This window comes from Pararge aegeria, chromosome 27 (genome assembly GCF_905163445.1).
Source record: "Pararge aegeria chromosome 27, ilParAegt1.1, whole genome shotgun sequence".
In the NCBI taxonomy this organism is placed as follows: Eukaryota; Metazoa; Arthropoda; class Insecta; order Lepidoptera; family Nymphalidae; genus Pararge; species Pararge aegeria.
In genome coordinates, this window is record NC_053206.1 from 3,575,081 (window position 1) to 3,590,555 (window position 15,475).

Below are 15,475 nucleotides of genomic sequence, written 5' to 3' on the forward strand. Positions count from 1 at the left end.
ACTTTCAGGTAATCTCCGGATTGACCTGGCGAGTAATCCTGTAATGTTTGGTGACAATCAGAGCACTCCTATTTTTGAACTGTCAAATACAGCTTTTATTTACTATGATGATATTCTATTGTTGGGTGTACATGGGTGTAGATAATGATCTTCACCCGCTCGAGAAGAGAATAGAAGAGAATGAATATGGAGAGAAATAAATGATTTAATATATTATGAGACTTAAATTAAAAATTTAATTATTGTTTAAATAAAATAAATCAAAATCTAGCCCGGCGTAGCGGGCTGGGTACGCTAGTACTTTCTAAAACAGAGCAAAATATATTCTAGCTGCTATCAAGAGCAGAAAACTGTTGCTGCTTCCCCAAATCCTCTTAGTAGTGACATTGGGTTTATTTGGCATCAAAGTCAAATTAACAGCAATTAATTCTTGCCTTAGCAAAGATTGCTGAAGCACTATATTATGAAAATTCAATTTATGCTTAATTTGCTATGCTCCACGAACAGCAGGAGAAACTGTATGGTGTAATTTATAATTTCTTTGATCCGTATACTCCACACCAAACAGATCCTCGTCATAAACCCTCTACGCACTTTTCGCTCCGAAACTGGAGCATCCTCAGAAGATATTGACTTTACAATGAATATTAACTCAATAGCTATAGGCAATTTGTTGTAAATCAAAATCATATTATGATAACAACTTTTAGAACCCAGTGCTGTTTGCTAACTTGTAGTAAAATAAAAAAATTGATACATCTGTCTGCCTACACTCCGGACATATTGGAAGCCAACTCTAACAAGAAGAATCAGCCAACAAAATTAGCAGTTGCTCTCAATGAACCATTTAAAAGGGATATAATGATGATAACACAAATAACTCCTAGCTAAATGTCCCAACCGTCTTACTATCTCACTATTAGTAGCACCACGTATGAAACACCTAAAACGAGCTGATGTGTTCAACAATTGACAGACGGTTGAGTGATGGCTCCCTCGTCTGTAAATGCCAATAACTCACGCAGCACATCTGATTATAGTCTCGCGACTGATTGCAGATTAGTAATAAAAAAAAAAAATTACGATGACATCAAAGTAGTGCAGAGACCAACCTTACACAGAATGACACAAGTGAGGATAGGGTCAAAGTCTCTGGAGCAGACAGATGTACAAGTAAGGCTTCCAATTTTATCAGAATTTGTTACCTTGCTAGCCCACAACACCAGTGGCGGTACTACCATACAAGCCGAAAAGCCGGGCTTGCGTTACAATAAATATCTATTTTGAAGTTTTCTCGACTATTCCGAAATTAAATTAACAGAATAATTAACACTTGATAGCAATGAGGATATAAACAGAATATTTTAACTTAAATAATGTATATACTCTTTATCTACGTTACTGCAAGCACTACGTTACTCTGGCAGGTAGACTCTGTGGTAGCAACCGGCCTAACCCGATAGCATGTCCCTTGGGTAAGTGTGCTTTCTCAAATTCATAACCCTAGGAACGCCACTGCACAACACTTGTTTTGGTTTTTATAAATGACATGGGAACTGTTTGCTTTACCTAGAAATAAATAGGCTAGGAAATATGTAAGGTGGCAATGCAAGCTACCACTTTGCCATATATAATCAAAATCGGTTTAGCAATGAAGCTATGCCTCAAAGACATTGCTATATATTGATAAAGCTGCCAAATTGAATACCTTATGTTACGCCTGTTTTTCGGTAAGGTAAAAGTGTATTCATTCATTCAAATGTAAAGCAGTGTCTCCTTGTTATACAACAAAAGTGATGTTTTTAAATTACAGGAACGTTGCCTGGGTCCATTTTCTGAATACAAAACATCTTATGCCTGCCTCCAGCCTATATCTTATAATTTTTAATATCTTATATTATGTAGGGTTCGTAGGACAGATCTTCCTTAAACTGCATGACTTGATGTTTTAGTTCTGGGGCATCTTTAAAAATGCTGTTAAGGTTCATTATCTTGCTCAGTAAACACAACTATTATAATTTATGTATCTACTCAAACTCATTTTTAAGTATTTATGGTATGTTAAAATATGTATTAGTAAATTTATTTTTTATATTTATCACTAGTATTATTGTATTTGTGTAGTCTGGTTTATGTATTAGTATGTAGATATTTATATATATGTACAAAATAGTGTACCCCGTTTTTCTTTTTAGTTTTCTAATCCTAAGGTTGCCTGGCTACTTAGCGATAAGGCCGCCTTTTGTATCCTACTTCATTCTTCATGTGTTTGTTCTTTTTTTCTCTCTTTTTTCTGAGTGGTGTACAAATAAAGAGTGTAAATAAATATTTTTTATGGCTGACAGAATGTTTTTGTTGGTGGACTAACTGCCACCTTCCAGTTAAAAGGGGTATGGTTGTAATCACTTTTATATCGCATAGTCAGTTAAGTCTCCCTGAGGATCTGTAAGATATTATTCCAGACTGTCATGGAGAGGTTCCTCTTTTTATCCAACTTGTTCAACTTTGAGGGAAAAACTTGACAAACATGATTTTTCCTATATTGGTTCAGCCATTGAGGCTTGCATAGGTAGCATCCGGCCACCTTTATCCTTTGGATCCTGAACCTCATCATGGATATACATACATGATTGCTGACAAATGCAGTTCTTTCAGCACAACAAAAACAAAGGGTAACAAAGAAACAGACAAACAAAATCTTTCGCATTACAACGTTGGTATGGCTGAAGGATATGATCATGAAGCTGACGAAATGCTATTATGAGTAACAGTAATCTGCGAAGGCAAGTCATATGAAACGATAATTAAAACAATACCTACTTATTAGCCAGCATGTTTAATACCGTAAGGAAACCTTCAAGATTATTTGACTTAGTGCCAAAGGTGTGGAAGTTGGGCTTACCATCTTGCCAAGGGTTAGAGGGCTCGAAGTATTGTGTGACTAGGTGCTCATCGTTTGGAAAACTGACTTTCCTATTTATTTTCTTCTCGGACACATCGCTGCAAGCAGTCCCCCCAGAAACTCCAGTTTTATCACTCACTCCCGAGATTGTAGCTTTATCATTGGTAGACATATCTCTCGCGGAATCTACCACCACATATCACCGTAGAGCACATCAGTTAGCGAAATATATAACACAGCAAAATTCTCACAAAAATAACATTGGATTTCACACAAAATTCAAGTTGGTCATTACACTTGAGCGTCTCGTCAACGCGACATAACCGCGATAACACCATTCATTGCATATATTTATCGCGATTCGACGGTTTTTTGAGGTTTTTATTTCTAGTTTTCGATTCAAAACATTCTACACTTATCATACACCGTTTACCGCCATATTGGATTGAAGAAGACAAAAGGATAGTTTTCTGTTTGCGACGCTAGGGGGCGCTTTTAAACTAGCTGTGTTGCCATTTTAAGATAAATTCTAGCTTTAAAAACAATACAAAAAAATAAAAATGTTAGTTTTCTTTTAAAATGTTCACAAAGTTAAAATGAATTTTATTTTTCCGAAAAAATAAAAATAATTTGTTTCAATTTACTTTGTAGTAAAGCTACTGGGCAATAGATGTCTCTTTATTTGGAAATAAGTGCCATCTATTCTGTTAATTAAGAACTGGTATAGTTACAACAGATGAAATTAGATGGCAGTAATTTACTATCACGATGGAACCAATTTTATAGTAACTATACTATTTTTATCTTGGGATGGTACTGCATGATTATGATACTCCAAACTCTGAGATGGTAGCGGGCTAACCTTTTGGACATAGCAGTTATATAAGACCCACACCCCTAATCGGTTACTACGTGGGGCGTATGTAAGTTATATCGCTCGACAGCACGTTGTCGATGAGAAGTGGCTAGCCAGAACTCCAACCAGATCTGACCAAAGAAAATTCAGAATTTATAAATTCCGAAATTTTTCCTGCTGTTAATGACACCAAATTACACTTCTAAGACAAAAAAACCTTTTATTTTTGCTTTGAAAATAATACTCAAGTTTAGGTAACTAAAGTTATTTATTTAAATTCAACATCACATTATAAATTTTTACAAGTGTATCTTATAGCTAAAGGAGTAATCTTATTATTCAGTATTTTTAAAGCACCTATAATTTCCCACAACTGGGAATGGAACAATCTTTCTCTATTAGGCGATGCGAAGTTATACAAATCTATGATGCTGATTTAAAGCGACTATAATCAGGTATTGGTGTGAATAGGTTATTTGATTGGGTTGTGCTGGTGATCCTTAAACTTTTTTTTTAAATTTATAATTGATCATTTTTAATTCTGGTCCATTTCACAAAACTTTGACTAGTTTTGTGAAGCATAATTTATCTCTAGAAAATATATATTTTTTAAATTGCGCTCACTTCAGTTGGTTACAAAAGTACCATGATTGGTTCTGATGTCAAGTAGGTAAAAAATATGGAAATGCTACTGTTATATAGACCGTTCTTACGAATAAAACAGTTTTTAATAATAACGTTATCTCCTAAAGGACTTCAAATATTTTCAAAAAATATCACAGAAATTTGATATTCTTAAAACCACTGTTAACTGTAAATAATCACTCAAAACTAGATTTGAAATACACAGTCATGTTTTATTTTAATTCGTTGTCAGAAATGTTAATTTAGTTATGTGTAGTTATTTACACCAAACTTGACACCACTATATCTCCAACCCCAGCAGTGGTCCATTAATAAGGCTTGTGATAAAACAAAAAATACTGAATAAGAAAATTGCACCAATTCTTTTTGTAAAATTCTTGTATAAATCGGTTTATTAACAAATAACTGCTTAAATATAAAATGGACATAACAAATACACATATTAAACATTGGTGTCAATACTGTTGTACACATATCTCTAAACCACAGCTCTAAACAAAACTAAATTAACAATCGCCTTAACATATGCTTGCTCGCAATCGAGGATTCCTTTTCGAGTATTAAACTCTGTATCGTCGAAGTAAAATGGAATTAATTTCACTAATTTTAGAGTCTCAAATCCTGTCTTATGTTTTTTGTTTACTAATGTTGTCAAAAGCCCGAACTTAAGTATTGTAGGCAAATTTGAGCTTTAATCCAATAACTATTAGATCCAGTTAACTACGTTGTTCAAGTATAACATATTCGAAAATGAGTCCTCCATTGCGACCGGTCTTGAAGTAGTGGTGTTTGCTGTGGAAACTGTCACTATTTTTACACCTGTCAATTTAGTTTTGTTTAGAGTTTTGTGTACAATAGAATTAGTACCACTATAGACTTAAAATTATTTTGGTGCTTTTATATTTTCATTCTTTATAGGTACTAAACTTATGTGATGCAAATTTTTCAATCGCAAATTTACGATGAAAATATGAATGGCATAGGCGTTTGAATATTTTAGTGTGGAGGCCAACTTACTTAATTACGGTCCGCCATTTTTTTTTTTTTTTGAAATAGCAGTCACGCATTACATTTTTCTCTCGTAAAAGTAACATAAATATAAACACGTATCATGTAAGATAAAATCATCTAAAGCGTTCGGTTTCAGAGATATAAGATTTCCAAGTTTTTATTGATAAATAAACCCAAAACTAAAATAAAACATACGAATTGGCTACGAAATGTTGTTTTATGGAACTAAGTCTCGATCACAAACCAGAAATTAATTTTAGTTACATGGTATTTTCAGACACTCATTTACAGGTTATCTTTTACAGTAAATCTTATTTGTATTGCTCTCACCTTTAACATTATCAAGTTTACGAGCGGTCGCTTAAGATTAAAAAAAAATGGCAAACAATGGTAGGTAAACTAAAATATATAACATAATTTTGAAATTCTGACCGATGTTTGCCCAAGTAAGGAAAAAAATCGATCGAAAAATCTGCTATTAGACGTCTATATTCGATATTGGAAAAGGGGTATTCAATTTTATTTTGTCACCCCACTACTTTAAATATACGGCACGTACTGTACATAATATGAAGTGTTTTAGTAATAACTATAATATAGATATTTTATATCATTACTAACCTAACAGTTCTTGTTAAAATTTTAATTAAAAGGTGCATCAATTAATTACTCGAGTCCTTAAGGGGGTAGAGCGGAATCTCGTCCAATCTCACGTGAGGGGGCAGTACCTATAACGTAATTTTTTTCTATAAGAAGCAATTTAAAATTGAAAAAAAACTGCGTTAAATTAAGTAAGGTTTATTTGCGTGTACCCGTTAAGCTCTAAAAATATTGCACCGATTCTAATAATTTATTTACATTATCATGAAATAACAAAGTATTTTCTAAAACTATTAGAGATTCTCAAGAAAATTGCAACATTGTAACCCGAATTGGCAAAATTTTGCCTTTAACATTCATTATTTGGAGCGCGCTGAGAAAACTATTGCTGATACTTGAAACTTATTTACTTGAATGTATGTATGATTAAAGTACTCGTTATTAACTGCAAAAATAAATCCGCGAGGAAATATCATAGTTAAGCCATAGAAGCATTAAGAGGCCGCTTTAACATTACGTTACGACGCTTAGTTCAAGCGAGTGTAACCGTGGGAGACAGCTAGTCTTAAGTATTTCTTTTTGTAATTTTTATTCTTCTACAAGTTAGCCCTTGACTGCAATCTCACCTGGTAGTGATGATGCAGTCTAAGATGGTAGTGGGCTAACCTAATCGGTTTCAACGCGACATCAAACTGGAACATTAAATGGCTTAGCGGCACGTATTTGTCGGTAGGGTGGTAACTAGCCACGGCCAAATCCTCTCGCCTGAACGGAGAAAATTCGAAATTTACAAATTCCCGAATTGCCCTTCCGGGAATCGAACACGGGACCTTCTACTTAAATTCACAGCGCTCACCGTTGCGCCAGGGAAGCGCCGTCAAAAGTAGAGTATCAGTCAAATTGTTTTTCTTTTTTGTAATAACGCACACAAATTATATATTTAGTTTAAAAGTACTTTCAATCAAGAGAGTACTCAAGATTGAAATATTTAGTTCAAAACGCATTCTGATAAATCCCACGGATTAGAAGGGGGTCGAAAATCTTCATCACAAGGGTTCCCCCGGGGCAGTCGAAAAATATGCAAAGCACTCACGTAATTAATGAATGCCACCTAGGTTAAAATAAAATATGAAACAGATGCGGTAATTATTTTAGTACTGCATGCAATACGCAAAAAATTACCGCACGTCCAAATTAAAAATAACTTTTATAAAGCACATTGGCATATCTAACGTTATATTTGTAATATACCTATATAATTTTAAATATATTTTTTTTCCCCATCTGTATGTATTTTATCTTTGTATGTAAAAATTTTTGTGAGTATACAATATGTTCACCTTTGTTTTTATAATTCACTATGTCACTAAATACTCTAGAATATATTTTGTAAAAATTTCTGTATTCAAAACGGTCGCAGGAATAAATATCTTTTCGTTTTATGCCTTTAGTTTTACTTTAAAGTATTGTAAGGTACGCGAGTGGTTTTTTTACATCTATGTATAAAAAATTACCGTTAGACATCTATTTTGGTCCAAAACTGTAAGTGCCGCCGAAAATAAAAATTTGCCACATTTCGTTAGAACTTGTCCGTCTAAACACTTCTTGTTCGTCCGTCTTGTTCTTATCATGAGACCGAAGCTGTAGGTCTATTAAACTTGTTATTATTTGAATTCAAAAAACTATATTTTTTCTACGATATATATATCTACTAGCGGACCCCAGCGCCATCTGTCGGGCTGATTTGTGAATCTAAACCATCCAGGGTGCCACCCAAACGCATACCAAAAAATTCATTCAAATCGGTCCAGCCGTTTAGGAGGAGTTTAGTGACATAAACACTCACACAAGAAAGATTTTATATTAATTGTTCAATATTTTTTTTCTCTTTTTTTTTTGCGCCTCTTGTTTCACAAAATAAAAATACAGATGTACTATCTATCGAGAAATATATTCAAGCAAAATTATTCAGAAGTAACTTGTATATTGTGTACCTATTTTAATGTGGATAATGTCTTTAGGACCGTTGTGATTTTAAACTTAAAAAAACAAATGAGAACGCGTCACGATAAAGTAAGAAACACATAAATGAGAGAGAATGGTATGGAAAATTATTTCCCATTTCCTATTTTAGTTATATTTAATTTATAATTATTTATTATATATATTTAATTTTATTCAGTTTTTTTACATTAGAATATATTTTTTTCCAACTCAATCTATTGTACTGGCTACTTTTCCTAAGTTTACGCCCCTTAGAAAAGTTAGTGGTACGTGCTGGGATGCGAACTCGGACCCCCGACATTAAAGCCGAAGTCTTAACCACGAGGCTATCACCGCTTTTACAAAATTAAAAAATATAGCACATTTTTTTTTTCTTGTACGGCTCTTTCGACTTTTGGACCAAAAATGTATGCAACATACAGGATATCTTTTTACAATGGAGCGATTGGATTTTTTTTAACATAACATTGTATTTCTATTTAAGAGTGTTTGTATACATATTTTATTACTAAGTTCCCACGGGAACGGGAATTAATATCAGACTGAGCCATAGAGAAGTGTGGCCGAGCACAGCTAGTAGGTAATATAAATCATTTTTTGGTCTATACGTATACTATTACGTAATGGCTAACAAATATTCCGTATATTTTGACTGTACGTCTTGAACATCCACCAACGTCACTGGGTCTCCTTCTTTATTTTCAAATCGAGGACACCACCTGTAATAAAAAAATAAAAAACGTATTATAGTTTCATAATACCCGGGTTTCCAAGTCCACCACGCTGGCCAAGTGCGGGTTGGTGGACTTCAATCGCCCTTGAAAAAATCATGGAGAACCCTCAGGCATGCAGGTTTCCTCACGATGTTTTACTTTACCGTTGAAGCGAGTGATAATAAAATTGCTTAAACTAAAAACGCACGTAACTCCGAAAAGTCAGTAGTGCGTGCCGGACATCGAACTCGGTGTCAAGGAAAGCCGAAGCGTTACCCACTGAGCTATCAGTGTTACCGTATTTGCAGTTGTGCGCCAAAGCTCGGAGGGTTGATAAAGCTTTGGGATAATCTCTTATCATTAGTAGACTGTAACAGGATGCTAAAATGTTATGCCTGTTATACAACGTGTAACGGAATTACGAAATAATGTGTAAGAATGCATAAGTATATTTTATAAGGAATCAGCCTGTATAAATATTAAATCGAAAGAAGCATATGTATTGCACGACTCATGATGCGAAGCATCAGAGAGTGCTTTACGATCGAAAAATGTTTTTCGCCTCATTTCGGCGGCTATTTTTATTATTATAGCCTTGTTAGTTCACGGAATCAAGATATTTTGCATACTATTGTCGAGATAATTTAATGGTGATTAATTCCATACTTTAAAAAAAATTATTTACTGCAATAGAATTGGAAAAAAACACCAAAATAGGTCAAAAAAATTTCCTGTCCGTCATGTGTGAAACCCGAAAACACTCTAACTTGTGATAAAATCCATTATTTTAGTTAATTTTTTTTTTTTTAATTCTAATCGACGATTGTAGGTCACTGAATGCGAATGATTAATTAATTCAGTGTAGTTTAATTGCAATTAATAAAAAACGAAAACTACAAGACTGTATGTGTATATCTATATATATCCATGTAAAATTAACATGGATGGTGATATATCTATATCTATAGATATTATGTACATTTTATTCCACCAGGGGCGCCTGTGCATCACTTTCCTAGTACAGCTGTTTTAATTTTTTTTAATTTTTTTTTCATTATTTGATAATTAAATGAGCCTTATGAGTCGTGCACTTTTGGATTTTCCAAATTTTACTCTTATTTTTCTATACAAACATAATTCAAAACATACTAAGAATGCTTACTTATGACAACCCTATTGAAGATACCGACACGCGCATAGTACCTATTTAAGATCAATGAATAATGTACCTAATCTACGCGATTTGCAGTGGCGTGCACAGGGTTTTTGAGCAGGGTATGCATAAAGCAGGTACATGGCATAAAATGGAAAAAATCCCCTCCAGTACGAGTTATATACAATAATTTGGGTATGCAGTGCTTTTCTGCATGTATGAAGTGCACGCCACTGGCGACGCGTACCAATAAAGTGACAGACTTGACTTTAATTTTGAATGTGATGTTAGGGCTGTATCTGATTTATTTCACTAAAAACTATGCCAATGTTTTGCTCAAAAACTATTAGCGTCTCAGTTTCACAGATAAGTCTCAGACACAGTAAATAATATACGTCTAAAGCCTCTGACATTTACACTTTAGTTTCTTAATTTTAGCAAGGAAAGTATCTAATATTTTTCTACATTTAACTCAAAAATTTTGGAGAAAACGTTTAATTCTTGCTTTTTCGTTGTTCTACAAAGTCGGTTCTTTTCTGCCTAAAAACTTCTTCTGCCTAATCACGGTTTTTTGATGGGTATATATTGTAAAGTACCAATATATACCCACCCATTCATGAATGACTCAAGATGGGCTAAGCGACTGACTGAATGGATACCTAGAGACAAGAAAAGGAATAAACGTCGTCAAAAGAAAAGGTGGAGATTTGTTTTTGCGCAGAAAATTGGCACAGACTGGATGACCAAGTGTAGGGATCGGGGTCTTTGGACGGCGACTGGCGACTTCTACCTTAAATTAGACCCAAGAATTAGACATTAAAAGACAAAACAAAATTAACTTTATACTTATATTTTTTATCAAATAAATTCAAATTTGTAAATAATAATTAGTAAAAATGTAATAAAAGAAAAATGTATAAAAATATTTTTTTTATTAGTAGTAGAATAAAGGTTTTTTTATTTTATTTTATTTATTTTTATATTGGTATTTCCTTTTCATCAGGTCAAGATCTGTTGAAGGGTTCCTGGAGAAATTGGGGAAACTTTTTTAATATTATAGGGATTCCTATAGCGATTTTGATTTTTTAAAGGAACGTGAGCATTTGCCGCGGCGGATGAAGCGATTTGCAGCGGATGTAGACCTCGGATGGCCACCGGAAATGCACAATAATATTACACTTGTTGCGCTTCGATTATTTTATTTATTCGATTGATGGTAGGTAAGCAATATGTGCTCGTCACAATAAAGGAACTGTTGATGAAGTTCCGGGAGAACTGATCTTAAGTAAATAATGTACGTAGTATATAATGTAAATAAGTAAATAATATATGTAAGTAAATAATGAATGTAAATAATAAATAAGTATATAATGTAAGTAAATTATAAAAATAAATAATTTATCTCAAGTAAATAATGTACGTATGTAAATAATGTATTTAAGTAAATAATGTACGTAAGAATAAATAAGTAATTAATTAAAGAATGTACTAAAGTAAATAATGTGAATAGGTAAATAAAGTATTTAAGTAAATAATGTGCTTAAGTATATAATGTACTTAAGTATATAATGTACTTTAGTATATAATGTATTTAAGTAAATAATGTGCTGATGTATATAATGTACTTAAGTATATAATGTACTTAAGTATATAATGTAAATAAGTATATAATGTACTAAAGTATGTAAAGTACTTAAGTATATAATGTAAATAAGTATATAATGCATTTAAGTATATAATGTAAATAAGTATATAATGTACTTAAGTAAATAATGTACTTAAGTATATAATATAAGTTAGTAAATAATGTAATTAAGTATATAATGTAAGTAAGTATATAATGTACTTAAGTAAATAATGTAAATTAGTATATAATGTACTAAAGTATATAATGTACTTAAGTTTATAATGTATTTAAGTATATAATGTAAATAAGTATATAATGTACTTAAGTTTATAATGTATTTAAGTATATAATGTAAATAAGTATATAATGTTCTTAAGTATATAATGTAAGTAAGTATATAATGTACTTAAATATATAATGTACTAAAGTATATAATGTACTTAAGTATATAATGTACTTAAGTATATAATGTTAATAAGTATATAATGTACTAAAGTATATAATGTACTTAAGTATATAATGCATTTAAGTATATAATGTAAATAAGTATATAATGTACTTAAGTATATAATGTACTTAAGTATATAATGTACTTAAGTATATAATGTACTTAAGTATATAATGTACTTAAGTAAATAATGTACTTAAGTATATAATATAAGTTAGTAAATAATGTACTTAAGTATATAATGTAAGTAAGTATATAATGTACTTAAGTATATAATGTACTTAAGTAAATAATGTAAATAAGTATATAATGTACTAAAGTATATAATGTAAATAAGTATATAATGTATTTAAGTATATAATGTAAATAAGTATATAATGTACTTAAGTATAAAATGTAAATAAGTAAATAATGTACTTAAGTATATAATGTACTTAAGTAAATAATGTACTTAAGTATATAATGTACTTAAGTATATAATGTAAGTAAGTATATAATGTACTTAAGTATATAATGTACTTAAGTATATAATGTAAATAAGTATATAATGTACTTAAGTATATAATGTTAGTAAGTATATAATGTACTTAAGTTTATAATGTATTGAAGTATATAATGTAAATAAGTTTATAATGTTATTAAGTATATAATGTAAGTAAGTATATAATGTACTTAAGTAAATAATGTAAATAAGTATATAATGTACTTAAGTATATAATGTTAATAAGTATATAATGTATTTAAGTATATAATGAAAATAAGTATATAATGTACTTAAGTAAATAATGTACTTCAAGTATATAATGTACTTAAGTAAATAATGTACTTTAGTAAATAATGTACTTAAGTATATAATGTAAATCATCGATCATTTGACAAGTGCAAATAAGGGGTTATTACACCAGGCTAAAAATAAGTGTAAGGAATACAATTATCGCTTTGTTTGGGTTAAAAACTGTAGTGTTATGGTGCGTAAATCCGAATCTAGTCCCGTTCTTCACATTAACACTGAGGCAGATTTATTCAAAATAAAATGAGTGCCATCTTTGTTTATAATGTTATAATATTTAGTTTAGTCACTTTTATTAAAATCAGAGATAATTGTCACATTTTTGCCCATTTAGGTATTATCAAGTTAACATACTCAACAATATTTATGTATTTGAGTCATTGTATTAGTAGAATAGTTACTTTCTTCTACCAATTCTCCCTAATTATTCTTATGGATCATATAGATTTCATGATTTTGTTGTTTTTAAAAGAACTTAGTAGAGAGTATATTTATATAAGTAGTTTGCTGTTTCTAAAGAGTTACAAAGTTACTCTAAATATTATTTTTTCCAGACTTAGTACAAGAAATTACAAAGATTTAAGTCTTTTAAGGCTTAAAGAATATTTTTAGGTTTTTATTCTCATTAGTGCTTGAAGGGTGTTTTATTTATTTCCATGGAGTTTATTTAATGTTTTTAGTTTTTATAAGATATTTCTATATGTTTTGGAATGTCAAGTCCATTCTGTTACTTTTGGTATTTGAAATTATAAAAATTGTATGTCATGAAGAACGTGTACTTTATTACTATATAAGTTTGAGACTTACTATGAAAAATGTCCGAAGATCTTTAATTATTCGGTTGTTACAGTGTTTTTTCCGAATGTTTTTGTTGTTCGCTGATTACCTTGAAAGACCTATACATCCACTGTCTCTTAACTTTAAAGAGTTGGGCGCAGGCCTGGTTCAAGGGTGCTAGGGTAATGGCTTGTGAGCCCGCCATTCTGCGTCAAGTCAGTTTTGTGGTAAATAATAGTTTAAGTATAAAGTTTTATCTCATTATGTGTAGGTTAGTTCATTTATTTACAATTTACTTATCATGTGAATTCTTTTTTTCTTTTTTCTTCGCAGAATAAACAAATAATTTGTTTATTCTGCGACACAATTATATTCATACGTCAGTTTCATCTAACGACAACTTGGCACATGTCATAATAGTTATTTTGTATGTATTATACTTATACCATTAGAATACGCGTCTGATTTGAAAATTTACTATCAAAACGTTCGCGGGCTACGTACGAAGACAAATAATCTTTTTAGAAGTGTATTAAATTGTGATTATGATATTATATGTCTGACGGAAACCTGGCTGCTCCCGAGTATTTTTGATCTCGAATTATTTGACAACAAATACAGTGTCTATCGTTGTGACCGTAACTATGTACTGAGGGGGGACAAAATGGGTGGCGGTGTTTTAATAGCAGTTAATCGTGAACTCAAAGTTAAGTACTCAACTACCATCCCATCGCCCGACTCAGTGGCTGACATTATTTGTGTTTCAGTTACCATTAAAAGCCGACATATACAAACTTGGAACTTTTATTGTTGCTATTTTCCTCCATGTCGTGCTCACAGGGACTTGTTGTTAAATTTTTATTAACGAATGACGGATTTGACTTTGGCTAGTCCTGATGATTATTATATTGTATTTGGGGACTTCAACATACCTAATGCTACTTGGGTGAGCAATGTGCATCCACACGTGTCTCTCCTGGGTGACTTTTCATCGGAATTAGTCAACGAGCTTTCAAGTTTTCTTGCTTTTAATAATTTTCAGCAATACAATGGAATAAATAATTCCAACAATCGTATTTGCATCGAGGTTATCCTGGCTAGTACAAGCGGAAAGTCACTTGGACCCCGGCAAAATAAGATAAGTACATTATAAACATATTTACATTATATACTTAAGTACATTATATACTTAAGTACATTATATACTTAAGTACATTATAAACTTAAATACATTATATACTTATTAACATTATATACTTAAGTACATTATATACTTAAGTACATTATTTACTTATTTACATTTTATACTTAAGTACATTATATACTTAAATACATTATATACTTATTTACATTATATACTTTAGTACATTATATACTTATTTACATTATTTACTTAAGTACATTATATACTTAAGTACATTATATACTTACTTACATTATATACTTAAGTACATTATTTACTAACTTATATTATATACTTAAGTACATTATTTACTTAAGTACATTATATACTTAAGTACATTATTTACTTAAGTACATTATATACTTAAGTACATTATATACTTAAGTACATTATATACTTAAGTACATTATTTACTTAAGTACATTATATACTTATTTACATTATATACTTAAATGCATTATATACTTATTTACATTATATACTTAAGTACATTATATACTTTAGTACATTATATACTTATTTACATTATATACTTAAGTACATTATATACTTAAGTACATTATATACTTTAGTACATTATATATTTAAGTACATTATATACTTACTTACATTATTGTACTTAAGTATATAATGTACTTAAGTATATAATGTAAATAAGTAAATAATGTATTTAAGTATATAATGTAAATAAGTATATAATGTACTTAAGTAAATAATGTACTTAAGTATATAATGTACTTAAGTAAATAATGTTCTTAAGTATATA

The 15,475-nt window shown here is 30.8% G+C and overlaps 2 protein-coding genes across 3 annotated transcripts in view; both read right to left on the reverse strand.

Annotated features, from left to right (window-relative positions):
- LOC120635596 overlaps window positions 1-3,347 on the reverse strand; it is a 46,739-nt gene extending 43,392 nt beyond the window's left edge. The window contains exon 1 of the mRNA XM_039906606.1: window positions 2,903-3,347. Coding sequence (XP_039762540.1) covers window positions 2,903-3,074 — 172 coding nt within the window. The 5' untranslated portion in view covers window positions 3,075-3,347. The remainder of the gene's footprint in view (window positions 1-2,902) is intronic.
- Window positions 3,348-7,878: 4,531 nt separating this feature from the next.
- The window catches only part of LOC120635571 (segmentation protein cap'n'collar-like), a 43,954-nt gene continuing 36,357 nt past the window's right edge, over window positions 7,879-15,475 (reverse strand). For both annotated transcript variants that reach the window (XM_039906583.1, XM_039906584.1), the window contains exon 6: window positions 7,879-8,737. In XM_039906583.1, coding sequence (XP_039762517.1) covers window positions 8,697-8,737 — 41 coding nt within the window. In that variant the 3' untranslated portion in view covers window positions 7,879-8,696. The remainder of the gene's footprint in view (window positions 8,738-15,475) is intronic.